Below are 14,717 nucleotides of genomic sequence, written 5' to 3'. Positions count from 1 at the left end.
GCCGGCTAGTCTAGTTTTACCAGACCAACGAACACACCCAATGTTGGCGGGGGGCCTGCCCCCTATCTCCGCCCCTGCCTCCGGTGCCGATGCCAATGGCCGGAATTGTGTTTGGGTGTCTATAACCTGATCGATGAAGTGTTTTTAGGTTCAGCGCAGGACGGGAGGCGGGAAAGGTCAGTCGATGGGTCCAGTTTGTCAGTTTTACAATTGGACACGCTTCTATTCTTTTGGTCCGTTATAAGCTGTGGTCCAAAATTCAAGCGACTCAGATCCGAAGCTTGTCCATGATTAAATCTTATATGAATATCATCCTCTTTTTTTTTTTCTGGAACACATAATATCATCCTTTTTGAAATAATGTAATGAACATAAATCTTCCAATACACCGTGCCTCGTATAAACATCCTAAAACTATCTACTACGATGAAGAATAGAAAATACATCATAAACCATTTGGCCCAGGTAATTGTGTTCGTCAACCCATCGATTTAATCACTTCAATGGATGCTACATGTGTTCACATACCAATCTTCCCTGGATTTTATTGTCATGGTTCGTTGACCAAATTTTCTGCTCGACTTTTTCCGTAGTTCCATAATTCATGAAGCTCGCCTCTTAACCAACCAAGAATAACAATAACCCCTGGCATAAAAAATGATGCATCATTAAACACAATGTAGAGTTGAATGAAACTAGGATTGTGGAAACCGTCCATACTTACCCAATGTACATGGCACAAGGTACAACAACGCAGGTTGACCCTGCCCGTCCATCAGGAACAGTGCAAGATACGTTATGAAAAGGCCTGCATGGGGGAGATGTAAATGGTACTATCTCACCATGTATTCTTTGCAACAATACAACTATTTCTCTATAGTCAAATAGCATGTTCTGGTCACAGTGCACCTATTGCAACATGAATTTAGTTTGTGCTGGCTACAGAGAAGGTCAGAAAAAAGGTTGTCTAGAACAAAATGCCATATGAACTTCCATACAAAATGCCCAACAAGGAAACAATTAATGACATGGTGACTAAAACGCCTAGTGGCTCTGGATCAAATGTTAACCAAAACATTAGTATAGCAATAGGCAGTTCCTGTTGATTCAAGGAAAAAATGTTTAACTAGGAGCTCCTAAACATTTATTTAAGGCACTCATAAGTCACCCACATGTCAAGAAACTTGGAAAATTTCAATTTTGTTATCTAATTTTCAGTTACATATTAAAACTTAAGGTTTGACTCAGACTTGCTGACAATATTTTTGGAAGGGCTACCCATAATGTTGGCTTCGTCAGTTTGCAGGTTTTGCAGCCGCTACTGCATGCGCAGCTGATAGCGTCAATCCAGTAGCCCTGGCAGGAATTTACTTAGCAGGCTTGGAGGAGCCTTTGGAGCCCGCTACGTCCATCTGCAAGGAGCAACAAGTGGAACCCCCTGACATGGACACAGGCACCGGCGCCGCCGCCTCAGCAGGACAGCAACTCCATCGTCATAGACAAGTACCTCATGCTGCCGCAATAGCTCGCTGCCGCCGACCCCGAGCGGGCAAAGGCGCTACCTGCACGAGCTGCTCTGCCCTGCTGCCGCACAGGGAGGCCACCCATGTGTTCTTCTTGGGCTGCCGCGGCAAGGCGCACCACGTGTCCTCATACCACTCCGCCTTCTTCCGCGCACCTCCATGGCGTCCCCGCACCACGCACCACCGCCACCGCTATGAACCGTGGCAACTCTGCCTGTACTCGCGTTGTCGCTCGCCGTCACCATCCTCCGGCTCATCCAGTCCACCTCCGTCAAGTTTTATCTCGACGAGTTCACCGCAAAGGACAACGTCCGCACCAAATACGACCAGCCTGCAGGTGGCGTTGCTCATCCTCGACCAGCGTAGCGTTCTGGCACAGGCTTGAAGCAGGCCTTACAGGTATAAGCGGGGTTTCATGACACCACTGATCACCCACTGGGCTTTGCAGGTCAGCCTGCTCCAAACAGCAATAACTAAGCTGGGTGGCTGCATTTGCCCAATAGGTCTTTCCTGCGGGGCGGGCAAAGCGGGCCTGCAGGCCCACACCGCTTGCATCCCTACTAAATAGTAGTATTCCTTTAGATCTGGAGGAGATTATTTGTCCCAATACAAATTAAACTGAAAAGAGCTACAAATAATATATGAACTGAACTGATCCTATTCCTACCAACAATATTTTTGAAAGGGGCAAAGGGCTACCAATAATATTAGGTTCAAGTATTGGTAGCCCTTTGCCCCTTTGCCATACTTGAACCTAAACAGTAGTATTCCATTAGAGCAGGAGGTATAGTTTGTTCCAATCTACAAATAATATGGTTTGAACTGATCCTAACATGGTTTTTGGAGACTTGGCCATTAATCAAAATTCATTCTTTTGCTGGAACCAGAATATAATCCACCATCATGAAGATCATTAAAAAATAATTGTTGCAGCAAATTGCATAGTTGAATAAGGAACATAAGCTATACCACAATAGAAAAATAACACAGAAATTATCTCAAATACAAGCACATACCAACTGCATATCCCACAATTAGCCACAGAAAATATCCATTCAAGACACCCTTTCTGGTTGCTCTGTCAAATCTGTTCAGCATATATCAAAGGAATGTGAATGATGGAAATAACTACAAATACCAAAAAGAAAATAAAAAAGGTAGACATTACAAGTTTGGTGAACAATTACTACACTGAAGGCAAAACTCACTAACCCCACGTTACAAGCATAATGACAGTTCATTAGAGTAGTATTCCACACATTTCCTAAAACTGGAAAAGACAAATCCATATAAGAAAATAAAGAAAAGTCATCTACTAATCCTGAATTTAGTTTAGCTATGCTTCCCTTAAAATCCTAGGTGTTGTAACCGATAAATTAATTTGAATGCTCAACTATGCTTCTTAACATCAACATTGCATTTAGCAGGAAACAATCAGGGTCCGGCTGTGATAGACTACTAGCGCTCAACTATATTGTTCTATACGTGCAGCCTTAGTGGAACTAATGGATCACAAGTAAATAATGTATATGGCAAAATCGCATACCTATAGCTGAATGCAACAAGCAATCCAGGGAAGATAATGTCACCAAAGCCTATCATATCATAGCCACCCCATGGATCGAAGAAGCGGGGTATCCTTAGGAGCATAGGAATTGATTCCCCAGTGTTATCACCTCGAGCAACCTGAGTAATTTCCAAAGCAAGCATAAATACAACAAAAATAATCAGAGGACTCAATGGGTAGAAGGTATAGCAAATGTTGGCTGATCACAATCACTGTATAGGTAATTAAGTTGATAATTAGATGAATGGACAGGTGATATCTACGCAATTATATTATGCACACATATAACCAGTCAAAAGCAAGCATACTCTAAACCAAAACAGAGCTTTCTAAGGATACTGAAATTTCGGGGTGTCGCCTCCGCGGGACCAGCCCCGCCCACGCTCGCATTCCTCCTAACAGGATCTGCGGGTGACGCCGACCAACTCCAGCAGCTGCTCCTCGCCACTGACCACCCCGCGACGTCTACCTCTTGCTCGACCGCGCCACCTCTGTGGATGACCATGCACGGCTCGCCCACGGCGCACAGGCCGCCCCAACCAGCGAGGGGCCTTCGCTCTTGCCACCACGCTGCTGCTGAGGGTCAACCAGGGATGGGACTGGTCGGTGCAACGCGACGCTGATGAGTACCCACTCGCCACCCCCAATGGATTTTTTTGTAAGCATCTTTGCTCTCCTCTCCTCCTCCGCTGCTGCTCCCCTTGTCGTGCCCAACCTCTGTGCTCTGCTATTGCCTCGTCCCCCCATCCCTGGTTGTGTTCTTCTTGGATTTTGTTCTTGATGAATCGCCGGATTAGCTCCCCTGGTGCTCTTGTGGAACTTGAAGAGGATGTGCACCCTGCCAAGCTGGTCCGTAACTGGGATTTCTCAGTCGGTAAGCGCTTTGAGGCTAATGTGTTCCGAAAGTTTGCCTCTTCTGTTCACCATCCTTCGTCCTCGCTGAAGGGATCTTTCTTCCTGGTCGCCATCTTATGCCGCTATCTCTTCAGACTGACTGAAGAGTCTGTCAGCATGGCGCTTCACTGTTGTCTCGGAGGCACTCCGGCTAGTTTTCATGCCACGTATCTGCAAGATCGTCATTTTTGCTTCTCAGTTGCTTCCAAGGATGTGGGTTTTCTGGTTCGAGCTCTTCTTCAGAGAGATCAGCTTGTGCGCAACAGTCCAATGCATTTCAACAACCATGTCGTGCATGTTGTGAACCATGATGAAGGCATCAATAGTAGATTCTGCTCCTATACCAGATTAGCTTGGATCATGTTCCTTGCCTTCCCACTTGATTTTCAGAAAGATGTTTTTGTCAAAGCTGCAGTAGCACCTTATGGCCGTGTGCTTGCCTGGTATACCAATGACAATAAATCTAGACTCCTGGCTCGTGTTCTCCTGCTCAGTCCGAACAGAATTCCTCGCAGTCTTGTTGTGTCCAGAGGATCAATCATGGGCGGCTTAGGCAGATCATGGTCAGTGCCAGTGTATATCTTGAACGGGAACTTCCCAGATGTATTCCAAGGCGAAGAGGATCCAGTCCCATTCGACAGCGAGCCTCACCCAGAGTTTGGACCACCTGTCATGGGAGCCAACCCGGTGTTCCCAAACTGGGAAGGTGAGCATCAAGGTGCAGACGTTGCTCATGGAGCGCACGGTGGCAATGCACACCCTAACCCGGTTCAGCAGGCAGTCCATCCTCAACATGGTGATGTTGCACCGGCAGCCAACATTGCTGACTGGCCAGCTTGGGAGCCAGCAAACATTAATGTCAACCCCAATGCAGTTCAGCAGCAGCAACCGACAGAGGGGAATGTGATTGCGGGAGCACAGGGTCAGCCCCTGCACCACCCACTAAATCCTCAAGATGTCATCAACTTGGAGCTCTCTGGTTCATCTCTGAGGTTCCTGCGTGGAGAAGGGTCTGACATTCCAATTGACGTCACTGTTAACTCCGATGATGATAGTTCCTCGTCAAGTGATGCAACCTCACTATTGTCAGAGCACAGGGCTGCAAACAGGGGTTGCTCTGGCCACCTCATGCCCATCCCTGGTTTCACCCTCAGGGGCATTTTTGCTCCTGGTGCTAGCAGCTCTAGTCAAGGCCAGCAGCAGATGCAAGCCCCAGACTTCTTCAAGCCAATTGTCATTGACACCTCCACTCTGTTTGCAAACCAAGAGAAGGTTCACATCCCCAATGGAATGGAAATTGTGCCATGGAAGCCTACTGGAGCAGCGCTGGCACTGCAGTTTGTTTGCGGGAGCATTGAATATCAAGGGACAGAGGATCATGATCAGCAGGGATCCCTCCAGAGCTCGGCTAGCACCTTACTCGACGCTCAGGCATCCTGGCCCAGCCCAATCACTCGAGTTTACAAGAGGCGTCCTAAGCCCAAGAATGGCAACATGTTGGGGCACAAAGAAGATAAGGAAACAGAGCAACTGCATGAGCAAGCGATGAAGCAAAGCCCAACCGGCTCTAGCCCAGGAAATTTTGAATTTGAAGCTACCCAAGCTCAGCCCAGCCCACCAACCAGTGTAGGCCAACAGGCAAAGCGAGGCCGCAGCAGGAAGACACTGTCTCTGCCCGCCCCTGGCAACTCATCCACGCCTTTGGTTGAAAGCTCAGTTAGACGCAGCACCAGACTAAACAATGCAAAGGAAGGATTCCACTTCCGCACAGTCAGACTTGATGGAGAGCCATCAAAGAAGAGGAAGAAACCTGCAGTGGTCTTAATTGATGAAGCTACAGGGCAAGCTGGGCCAATCCCGCTGGAGATCCTCCAGAGTTGGGGAATAGATTGTGGAATAGCTCCTGCGGAGCTTTCTGAAGACGTGCTTATGCAAGCGCCTGCTTCTTCCAGCACCGTTATCAATGAATAGTCGCTTTAGTCTCTACACTGGAGCGGCGTCTCCCTCTACCTTTTGTTGGGTCATTTGTGTCTCAAACTTTAAGTTGCTTAATCTGCATTGTGATGTCGAACCTGTTAAACTTTGTGATCGTTTATCCCATCAACAGTTGAGTTATTGCTCACTGTCTTATGCCCAATCCTACTGCTGCATCATAACTATGTGTTATCTGCGTGTGCTAGCCATCGCAGTTCTGTCATACAACCATCCTTGTTTCAATGAGTAGTAGAAGATGGCAAATTCTATGTTGGAACATAAGAGGTATCAATGCAACTGGTAAGTGGGACGCAGTACGAGATAAGATTGAAGAAAGTGTGTGCTCAATCTTTTGCCTCCCCGAGACGAAAAAAGAACATTTTGATCATGCTTTCATCAGAAAACTTGCTCCCAAGCGTTTTGATTCTTTTGATTTTGTGCCTTCGATGGGGGCTTCGGGTGGCATTCTAGTGGGCTGGAATAGCTCTATTTTCAGAGGGCAGGTCCTTGACAAAAAGCAGTTTGGCATCACCCTCTCTTTCACCTCAGTACATAACATGGACACCTGGCGTCTCACCACGGTCTATGGACCTTGCACCGAACCAGATAGGTCAGAATTTATCAATTGGTTCAGGGGCCATCTTATCACAGATTCGGATATCTGGCTCTTCCTTGGTGACTTCAATTTCTATAGATCCCTCCAGAACCGCAACAAGCCGGGAGGAAACCTATCTGATACCCTGATCTTCAATGATGCTATTGGACATCTGGGCTTAATTGAACTTCAATTGAAAGGGAGGGCCTTCACCTGGAGTAATATGCAGCAAGACCCTCTCCTAGAGCAGCTTGACTGGTTTTTTACTTCGCCAAACTGGACACTCGACTATCCTAATACTGAAGTTCTACCGATGGCCAAGATAACCTCTGATCACATCCCTTGCAAAGTGGCAATTGGCACCAACATACCTCGCTCCAACATTTTTCGTTTTGAAAATTTTTGGTTGGAGCATGCAGGTTTTCTTGACACAGTTCAAAATCAGTGGACTATTTCACAGCAACAGTCATCGGCATCTAGAACTATTTCCTCCAAATTAAAGGCTTTGCGCAGTGCCTTGAAGACCTGGAGCCGAGGACTATCCAACCTATCCCTCTTGATCGCCAACTGTAACAAGGTCATTCTTTTCCTTGATGCTCTGGAAGATAGAAGGTTTCTCTATAATCCAGAACTCAATCTTTGGATCATGATAAAAAATCAGCTTGCTACTCTGCTGCATTATAAGAATGTCTACTGGAGAAAGAGAGAAAAAAAAACTCGACCGGGGGGGGGGGGGGGGGTTAAGATTGCCTCCGCAGCATTACAAATAAGAAGGACCTTCTCACCCGGCCGAGAAAACCCCCGAACCCCCGCCCCCACCCTTACACGGTGGCTTTCCGTCGCCCAAGTGAGAATTGGGCCGGTGCCCCCCCCAGTGCTTTGGTTATGGGGACGGACGAGGGGATTTTTTTAACCTTAGCCTGAAATTCGCTCCCACGGAGAGTCGAACCCAGGACCTGAGGAGTGCCGCCGGGTCACCTAACCGTTTGAGCTAGGCGCCCTTTGGCTGGAGAAAGAGATATACACTGAATAGAGTTAAGTTTGGGGATGAATGCACCAAATTTTTCCACGCGATGGCAACAATCTCGCATAGGCAAAACTCCATTCCCCAACTCCTCAATGAGCAAGGTCTTTGGGTCCACGACCATGAAGGCAAAGCGGGGCTGCTCTGGAATTCTTTCAGAAAGCGCATGGGTGTAACCACCAGCCCGGTCATGATCTTTGATCTGTAGTTGCTTATCACTGCGGTACCTGATCTAGATGAGTTGGTGTTACCGTTTGAACATGAGGAGATTGATTCTGTCGTCAAACGCATGCCAATCGATAAAGCCCCGGGTCCTGACGGTTTTAATGGCATGTTCATGAAAAGGTATTGGCAGATTATTAAGCAAGATTTCTATTCCCTCTGTGATGAGTTCTATAATGGCACAGTGAACCTAGAGTGTATCAACAGCTCCTACATCACCCTTGTGCCCAAGACCAGTAACCCAGAGACAGTCAATGACTTTAGGCCAATCTCATTGCTGAATATTAGTCTGAAGCTGTTGACAAAAATCCTGGCGGACAGACTACAGAATGTCATTCTCAAACTCATTCATTGTAACCAATATGGTTTCATTCGTTCGCGTTCCATTCAAGATTGTCTAGCCTGGAGCTTTGAATATATTCACCAATGTCATCACTCAAGAAGGGAGGCTATAATTCTCAAACTGGATTTCGAAAAGGCGTTTGATACAGTTGAGCACTCTACTATCCTACTGATGTTGCAGCATTTGGGCTTCCCAGATAGATGGATATCTTGGATCCACTGTATCTTATCGTTGGGATCGTCTGCACTGCTCCTAAACGGTGTCCCGGGCAAATTCTTCAAATGCAAGAGGGGTGTCAGGCAGGGAGATCCACTATCCCCCTTGTTATTTGTCATTGCAGCTGAACTTCTTCAGTATCTCGTCAACAGGGCGTCGGCACTTGCACTACTGACAGCACCCATCCCTTGTGAAAATGGTGAATTCCCCATAGTCCAGTATGCCGACGATACCCTCCTCATTCTTCAGGCTGATGCGCGTCAATTGTTCTTCCTGAAAGCATTACTCAACAGCTTTGAGACTGCTTCGGGTCTTAGGGTCAACTACAACAAGTCACAGATCCTACCAATTAATGTCAGCCATGATAGAATGCAGCATCTTGCCAATACGTTTGGCTGTCAGGTTGGATCACTGCCATTCACATATTTAGGGCTACCGATGGGCACCACCAAGCCATGCATTGAGGACCTTACACCAATCATGGACCGGGTTGAGAGAAGACTGTCAGCGTGCTCCACATGGCTCTCTTATTCAGGTAGACTGCAGATGGTTAATTCAACTATTACGCCGATAGTCACCTACACTCTTTGTACTATCAAGGTTCCAAAGGGCTTCATTGACAACATAGACAGGGCCCGTAAGCAGTGTCTCTGGAGGGGAAATGATGACACCACGCGAGGAAGCAACCTTGTGGCGTGGCCGACTGTCATGAGGCCTAAGGACAAGGGTGGTTTGAATGTGATCAATCTGCATTTGCAAAATGATGCTCTCCTCTTGAAACAGCTCCACAAGTTTTATAACAAAGTGGATGTTCCATGGGTGAAGCTTGTTTGGAATAAGTATTATGTTGGCAAAGTGCCCCATGAATGCAGAGAAATGGGTTCTTTCTGGTGGCGTGACGTCATGCGTCTCAACACCATCTACAGAGGTGTTGCACGCTGCACATTGGGAGACGGCTCAACAGTTTCTTTCTGGGATGATCTATGGTCAGACTCGATCATGTCTGCTCAATATCCAAGACTCCACTCGTATGCCAGGAACAAATCTATCTCGGTACAGGAATTAATGATGCATGAAGACCTTGATGACATTTTTGTGCTTCCACTATCAACCCAGGCTTATGAGGAGATGATGGATCTACAGAATCACCTTGTCACCCTGGAATATGATGATAGCTCCGTAGATTTCTGGACAATGCTATGGGGACCCCAATATTCATCACGGCGGTTCTACAATCATGTCTTCAGTGGCATGGCTTCGACTCCTTACTTCAAGGTACTCTGGAAATCTCAGTGCACACCTCGTGTGAAGTTTTTTGCGTGACTAGTGTTGATGGACCGACTAAATACGAAGACGATGTTAAGAATAAGGCACCTGAACATACAAGATGATGTACTCTGTGTTATGTGCAACCAAGGTGCTGATGAAGATATTGATCATCTTTTCTTTACGTGCCCGTTTGTGGGTCAGTGTTGGACCTCAATTAATTTCTCCTGGGACGTCTCCCTGCCACTAGCTGAAAGATTGATGAGGGCCAATGAGGTGCATGCTTTGGACTTCTTCGTCGAAGCATCCCTAATTGCAGCATGGGAGCTCTGGAAACTTAGAAACGACAAGATTTTTCAGCGTCGAGACCCAACTCCTTCTCTATGGCTTGTAAATTTCAAGCATCAATGTAATTTGCAATCTGTTAAGACTCAGGGAGGACCTTAGGTCTTCCTTTTGCTTTTGGCTAGATGCTTTCAGTTAAAACAGGTTTGTAATCTTGACTGTTGCTTAAATTATTTATAAAATCTACTGTGGGGATCTCCCCCACAGTCCTTTGTTTTAAAAAAAAGAATCACCACAGATCATTTGGATGTTTATTTTCACTTATGGAGAGATGGTGGTGAAGATGGGGTCAAAGAAAGAAAGAAAGAAATGGGAACTCGAAGAAGAGGCAAGCTGGTCACCTATTATTGGCAAGCATAACATGAAGAAGAATTCATCAAAAATGGTTGTTTTATGTTTTCCATGAGAAGCTTGTTCAAGATTCGCCCATTTTCAAATCCAAGCCCAAGGAACTTCACTCAGTGATAAAGATTGGAATCATGTTCTGTCCTATTGTTGATAGTTCTCCATCTGTGATTGGCTCCTCTCAACCTTCACAAAATGATTGGGCTGGACCCTCCCCCATCCCTTCATGCCTCAAGCATCATTCAGATTCAACTCCTAAGGGGATTCTTGGTGGTCATCATGTCAACATGGATATTTCAGTCAAGAGGGTCTTTCAAAATCTCAAAGGAGATCTTCTCATTAACACCAAGGCTGTGAGCATCTCCAGCACGGCGTCGCCTGTCTGTTTACTAGGGGGAGTCTCAGATCAAGGTGGACACTTAAACTACCGACCTAGACTTTATAGTCGTGTCTGTTATAAATGCTTGGGTGATGGCCACGTTATCCGGGATTGCACAAATAAATTGAGATGCTATTACTGTTTCAACTATGACCATCGGGTCAAGTTCTGCGCTAAGCGAAGATTTGACTTGAGACACCAATGGGCTCCAAACCCCAGTAAATCACCTTTGGTGGAAAAACAACTAGATAAGGCGGCCGGTGCATCTAATGCTGCCATTAAAAGTGTGCCATTGTGCATGTTTTTGCTGAAGTGCAATTTCACTACACTGTATTATATCAACTCCCAAATTGTTGACAGATTACATTTTGGACAATGTCCTATGCACACATTTGAAAAACACATTCTCTAATTATATGCTAGTTTAATTCATAAAATATGATTTTGAGGCTGTCTCAAAGACAGGCTTTTTTCATAATTGATGTCGAAACTCTAAAACATTTACTTCAAATTGAGAATAAGGACTTTTGCTTGATTGTACATCGCAATCCATGGACCATGGTGAATAAGAACTAACACAGGAACATGATATTTTATCATTTGGACTTTGGAGTACTTTCTGCAATGTACCCTAAACCCTAAACATCTGAGATTGACAGGAACAGGCCTTCCCATCTTGTTGCAAATTGCAAGACAATTTGATCAATTAACCACAAAAGCTATGTTATATATCAACCTGTGGTACTAAAGAATCACCATTTAGAGAAGCTTCATTGAAAGAATTGATCAATACACTTACTGCAATCATGACGCTTTCATTGAATATAAGAGGTGAAATGAACACCCAAAAGATGTCATACACAAATGCAGCACTAAGAAGTGCTGATGCAACCTGCCAAAATACAGTTCGAGGTTTTTATGGTGCAGATAAGATCACTAAAATTCTTACTTGATAAAAATCAGCAAACTGTTGCCAATAGACATGCCAATACCTTGATATTTGGTAAGCGTGCCATCTGAAGCACAGTTATCATCAAGCAGATACCCTGGGAGAAATAAGCAGAAAACATGACCAATAACATGTAGTTAGTTTTGCAATGGTCAAAGCAGTATGATTTCAAATTGAAAATAGCAAGCATTTAATATGAAAATTATTAAACTGGTCCAACCATAGAGGGTAAGCACAAATGAGATCATCCTCTTTAGACAAACTATCCAACAGTTTAAAATACTCAAATAACATACTCTTAAGTTTTCACACATGCATGATATCCAGCTTTGAAATAAGGTATTACATCCTAATTCAAGCAAATGTGGAAACATTTTGCTTTGCATCTCCATATCTAATGTACAGATTATATTGGGATTTCTTAGTAAGAGGTTTGCAAATTACACCAAAGGTGGATCAAGGCAGCAGATTTTGAGTTAGAAGCTAGAATTTTGTCTTCAACACGAATACCATGTTTGAAACTCAACATATGAGTTGTATTCCATGGCAAAAGGTACATATAGACACCCACAGCGGGCCATTTGAAAGGAAGTTATGTTGTACCAACATGCCTAAGCAACCTGCAATCTCTAACTGATTCATATAGATTCACATTAGAATTACAACATCATGCTTATGTTTATTGCACATGATAGTTTCATACAGTAGTGACCAATCAAGTAATTTGACCTTTGGGGATAATAGGATTTTGTAGAAAATGCAAACCCATTCTTATATATACGTGCGGCAAGGTTCTTCGAACACAAAATATTTTGAAAGGAGCCACCTCATTGGCATGATGAAAATTATACATGAAAACCTCATCAATTCATCATATCATATCTGACTAAACTGGCAATTCAAGAAATGGATTACCATTGGCCTTAGAACTGACAATACGTTATTTACGACTCTGGTGTTTGAGAAAAAACGTCTATCTTATATCGTTCCACCATTTGAATATGAACTTTTGCTTTATGGTACATTGCAGTCCATCACATGCCACCACAGTTATTAAGGCGGTAAGGCAAGCTGTGGTGAGCCACCCCCTTTCAATCGCCTAGGCGGTGATAAGGCGAGGAAAGGCGACACCATACCAATTTAACAAATTGCAAAACAACAGGGTGGCTGAGAAAAAAAGGGGGAAAAAAGGAGTAAGAAGGGCGCCCAAGCCCATCAGCCAGCCCACGTTACCCTCCCCTGTCGTGACATACATGGATACATCAGACACCCTCTGCCTCATGTGAGTGCTCCCTCCCTCCATTGGTGCAGCTTGCTTCTCTCTCTCATTCTCCAGATACACCGCCGCCCAAAACTTCTCCCTCCTGCTTCTTCCTCACTGCTCTACACCCTCAAATCAACCATTTCTGTAGTCCCCTTCCAGATCGGCTGTGCTGCAGCTGACTGCAGCAAGTGCTGCGCTGGCCCCCGGCGCCAGAGACAGCGAGGACGGCAGCAGCTGCAGGTTCTTGGCCTTGCTTGCCCTCTACCCTCTCGTTCTTCCTCTGTTCTCCCTTCCTCTCTTTCGCTGACTTTTGGCCATGGTGACAGGGACGCCCAGATTTCCAGCATGCCTTATCGCCTAGGCAACGCCTTAATAACCATGCATGCCACCGAAGAGAAGTATGGAAACTATCATGCAGCACCAGGAGAAAAGAACAGAACAAAGGAACAGAACACAAGAAAGGTTGTAAGTTAAGATTTTCTTACAAGAACGTCTTGGCCTATCCAAGCAAATGAAGCATGGCGATACACAGCCCAGAGAATTGCAAACACCACACAAAATGGTACAATTCCAACAGATAAGAGCAAGATCTCTCCCAAAAAAGGGAGTTGTACTGTCTTTCGTCCACAGTCCTTAAAAATCCTGTTATATGAAGTATATAGGATGATGGTATAAAAATAAAGGGAGCATTGACTGAATTGCTTTATCAAAATTGATATATTTGGTACCTAGCTAGAAGTGTGACAAAGCAAACATGCATACCCTGCAAGAAAATATCACCATTAAACTCAGAGCTGAACTCCCCAACAAAAGGGAAAAATACATATCAACATGCACTAGTACAAAGAGTCAAAGATAGGAATTTATGTGCCTGAAAGGAGGGAATACCTCAATACCACCAATGCAGAATAGTACAATTAGCACCCAAACGAACCAAGATGACATGAAGTAGAACAAAAGGAGGAGGAAAACTGAAGCTACTATAATAAAAACGATAGCACCCTTGGCGCTGATCTCGAAGATCTCTTTATCTTCTCTGTAGTTTGTTCCCGTATCAGGTCCATCCTGTTTAATATGAAGGGATAAATTTGTCATGAGAGGGCATATGCAGTGGTTACACAAGGAGCATTTGTAAGCACAAAATACATGGTTGAGAACAAGATATGTTTTTCAGTTTTTGTCTGTTCGCCTGCAAAAATACAGGGGTTTACGAAAAAGTACCAAGTGATGATGACAAGAATACAATTGGTTCACATCGAAATCCAAAATTCATAACAACGTCGTCTGGAGTCACAATGTCATTGCTCAGGGCAACTTGTTCAGATGAAAGCACAAGAGTAAACCATGTTGCATGGCTTCTGGTTTGTATGTCTTATTTAGCCCATTCCTACATGATCCATTTGACTAGCAGCACATCAATTATACATGTTGCTGGGTACCCATTATCCATATTCAAACCCTTACCCATCTCATTTGGGTAGGGTATGGGTAAATTTTTTTAATCCAATAGAAAAGATAAGGTATGGGCCATGGGGTGTGAATTATCCATGGGTAAGTCTTCAGCTCAAGTAATAATCTATTAGTAGAAATGGGTGGATCAAATAATACACAGTTCGTTTCACTTTTGGGTTTCTAATGTGGGACCCATTGCTGCATTAATCTGTACAAAGAACCAGACTGCTATATTGAATCATCTGCAACAAATTTTATTTAATCTCACTCAAATTTTAATGTGTGTACAAAAGCTTTTGATGTGGGGTCCACATATATATCTAGCCACACATCTGCATGAAGTAGCCACCCATTATAAC

At 44.6% G+C, this 14,717-nt stretch overlaps 1 protein-coding gene across 1 annotated transcript in view; it reads right to left on the bottom strand.

Annotated features, from left to right (window-relative positions):
- Positions 1-281: 281 nt before the first annotated feature.
- Positions 282-14,717, bottom strand: part of LOC136490849 (signal peptide peptidase-like 2) — a 36,493-nt gene continuing 22,057 nt past the window's right edge. Inside the window, exons 6-14 of the mRNA XM_066487034.1 lie at positions 13,795-13,971; positions 13,635-13,669; positions 13,392-13,548; positions 11,686-11,739; positions 11,493-11,585; positions 3,070-3,209; positions 2,540-2,610; positions 725-808; positions 282-645 (exon numbers count right to left, since the gene is read on the bottom strand). Coding sequence (XP_066343131.1) covers positions 551-645; positions 725-808; positions 2,540-2,610; positions 3,070-3,209; positions 11,493-11,585; positions 11,686-11,739; positions 13,392-13,548; positions 13,635-13,669; positions 13,795-13,971 — 906 coding nt within the window. The 3' untranslated portion in view covers positions 282-550. The remainder of the gene's footprint in view (positions 646-724; positions 809-2,539; positions 2,611-3,069; positions 3,210-11,492; positions 11,586-11,685; positions 11,740-13,391; positions 13,549-13,634; positions 13,670-13,794; positions 13,972-14,717) is intronic.

This window comes from Miscanthus floridulus, chromosome 11 (assembly GCF_019320115.1).
Source record: "Miscanthus floridulus cultivar M001 chromosome 11, ASM1932011v1, whole genome shotgun sequence".
Lineage (NCBI taxonomy): Eukaryota > Viridiplantae > Streptophyta > Magnoliopsida > Poales > Poaceae > Miscanthus > Miscanthus floridulus.
Note: the sequence above shows the minus strand (reverse complement) of the source record. Positions and strands in the feature narration are given on the sequence as shown.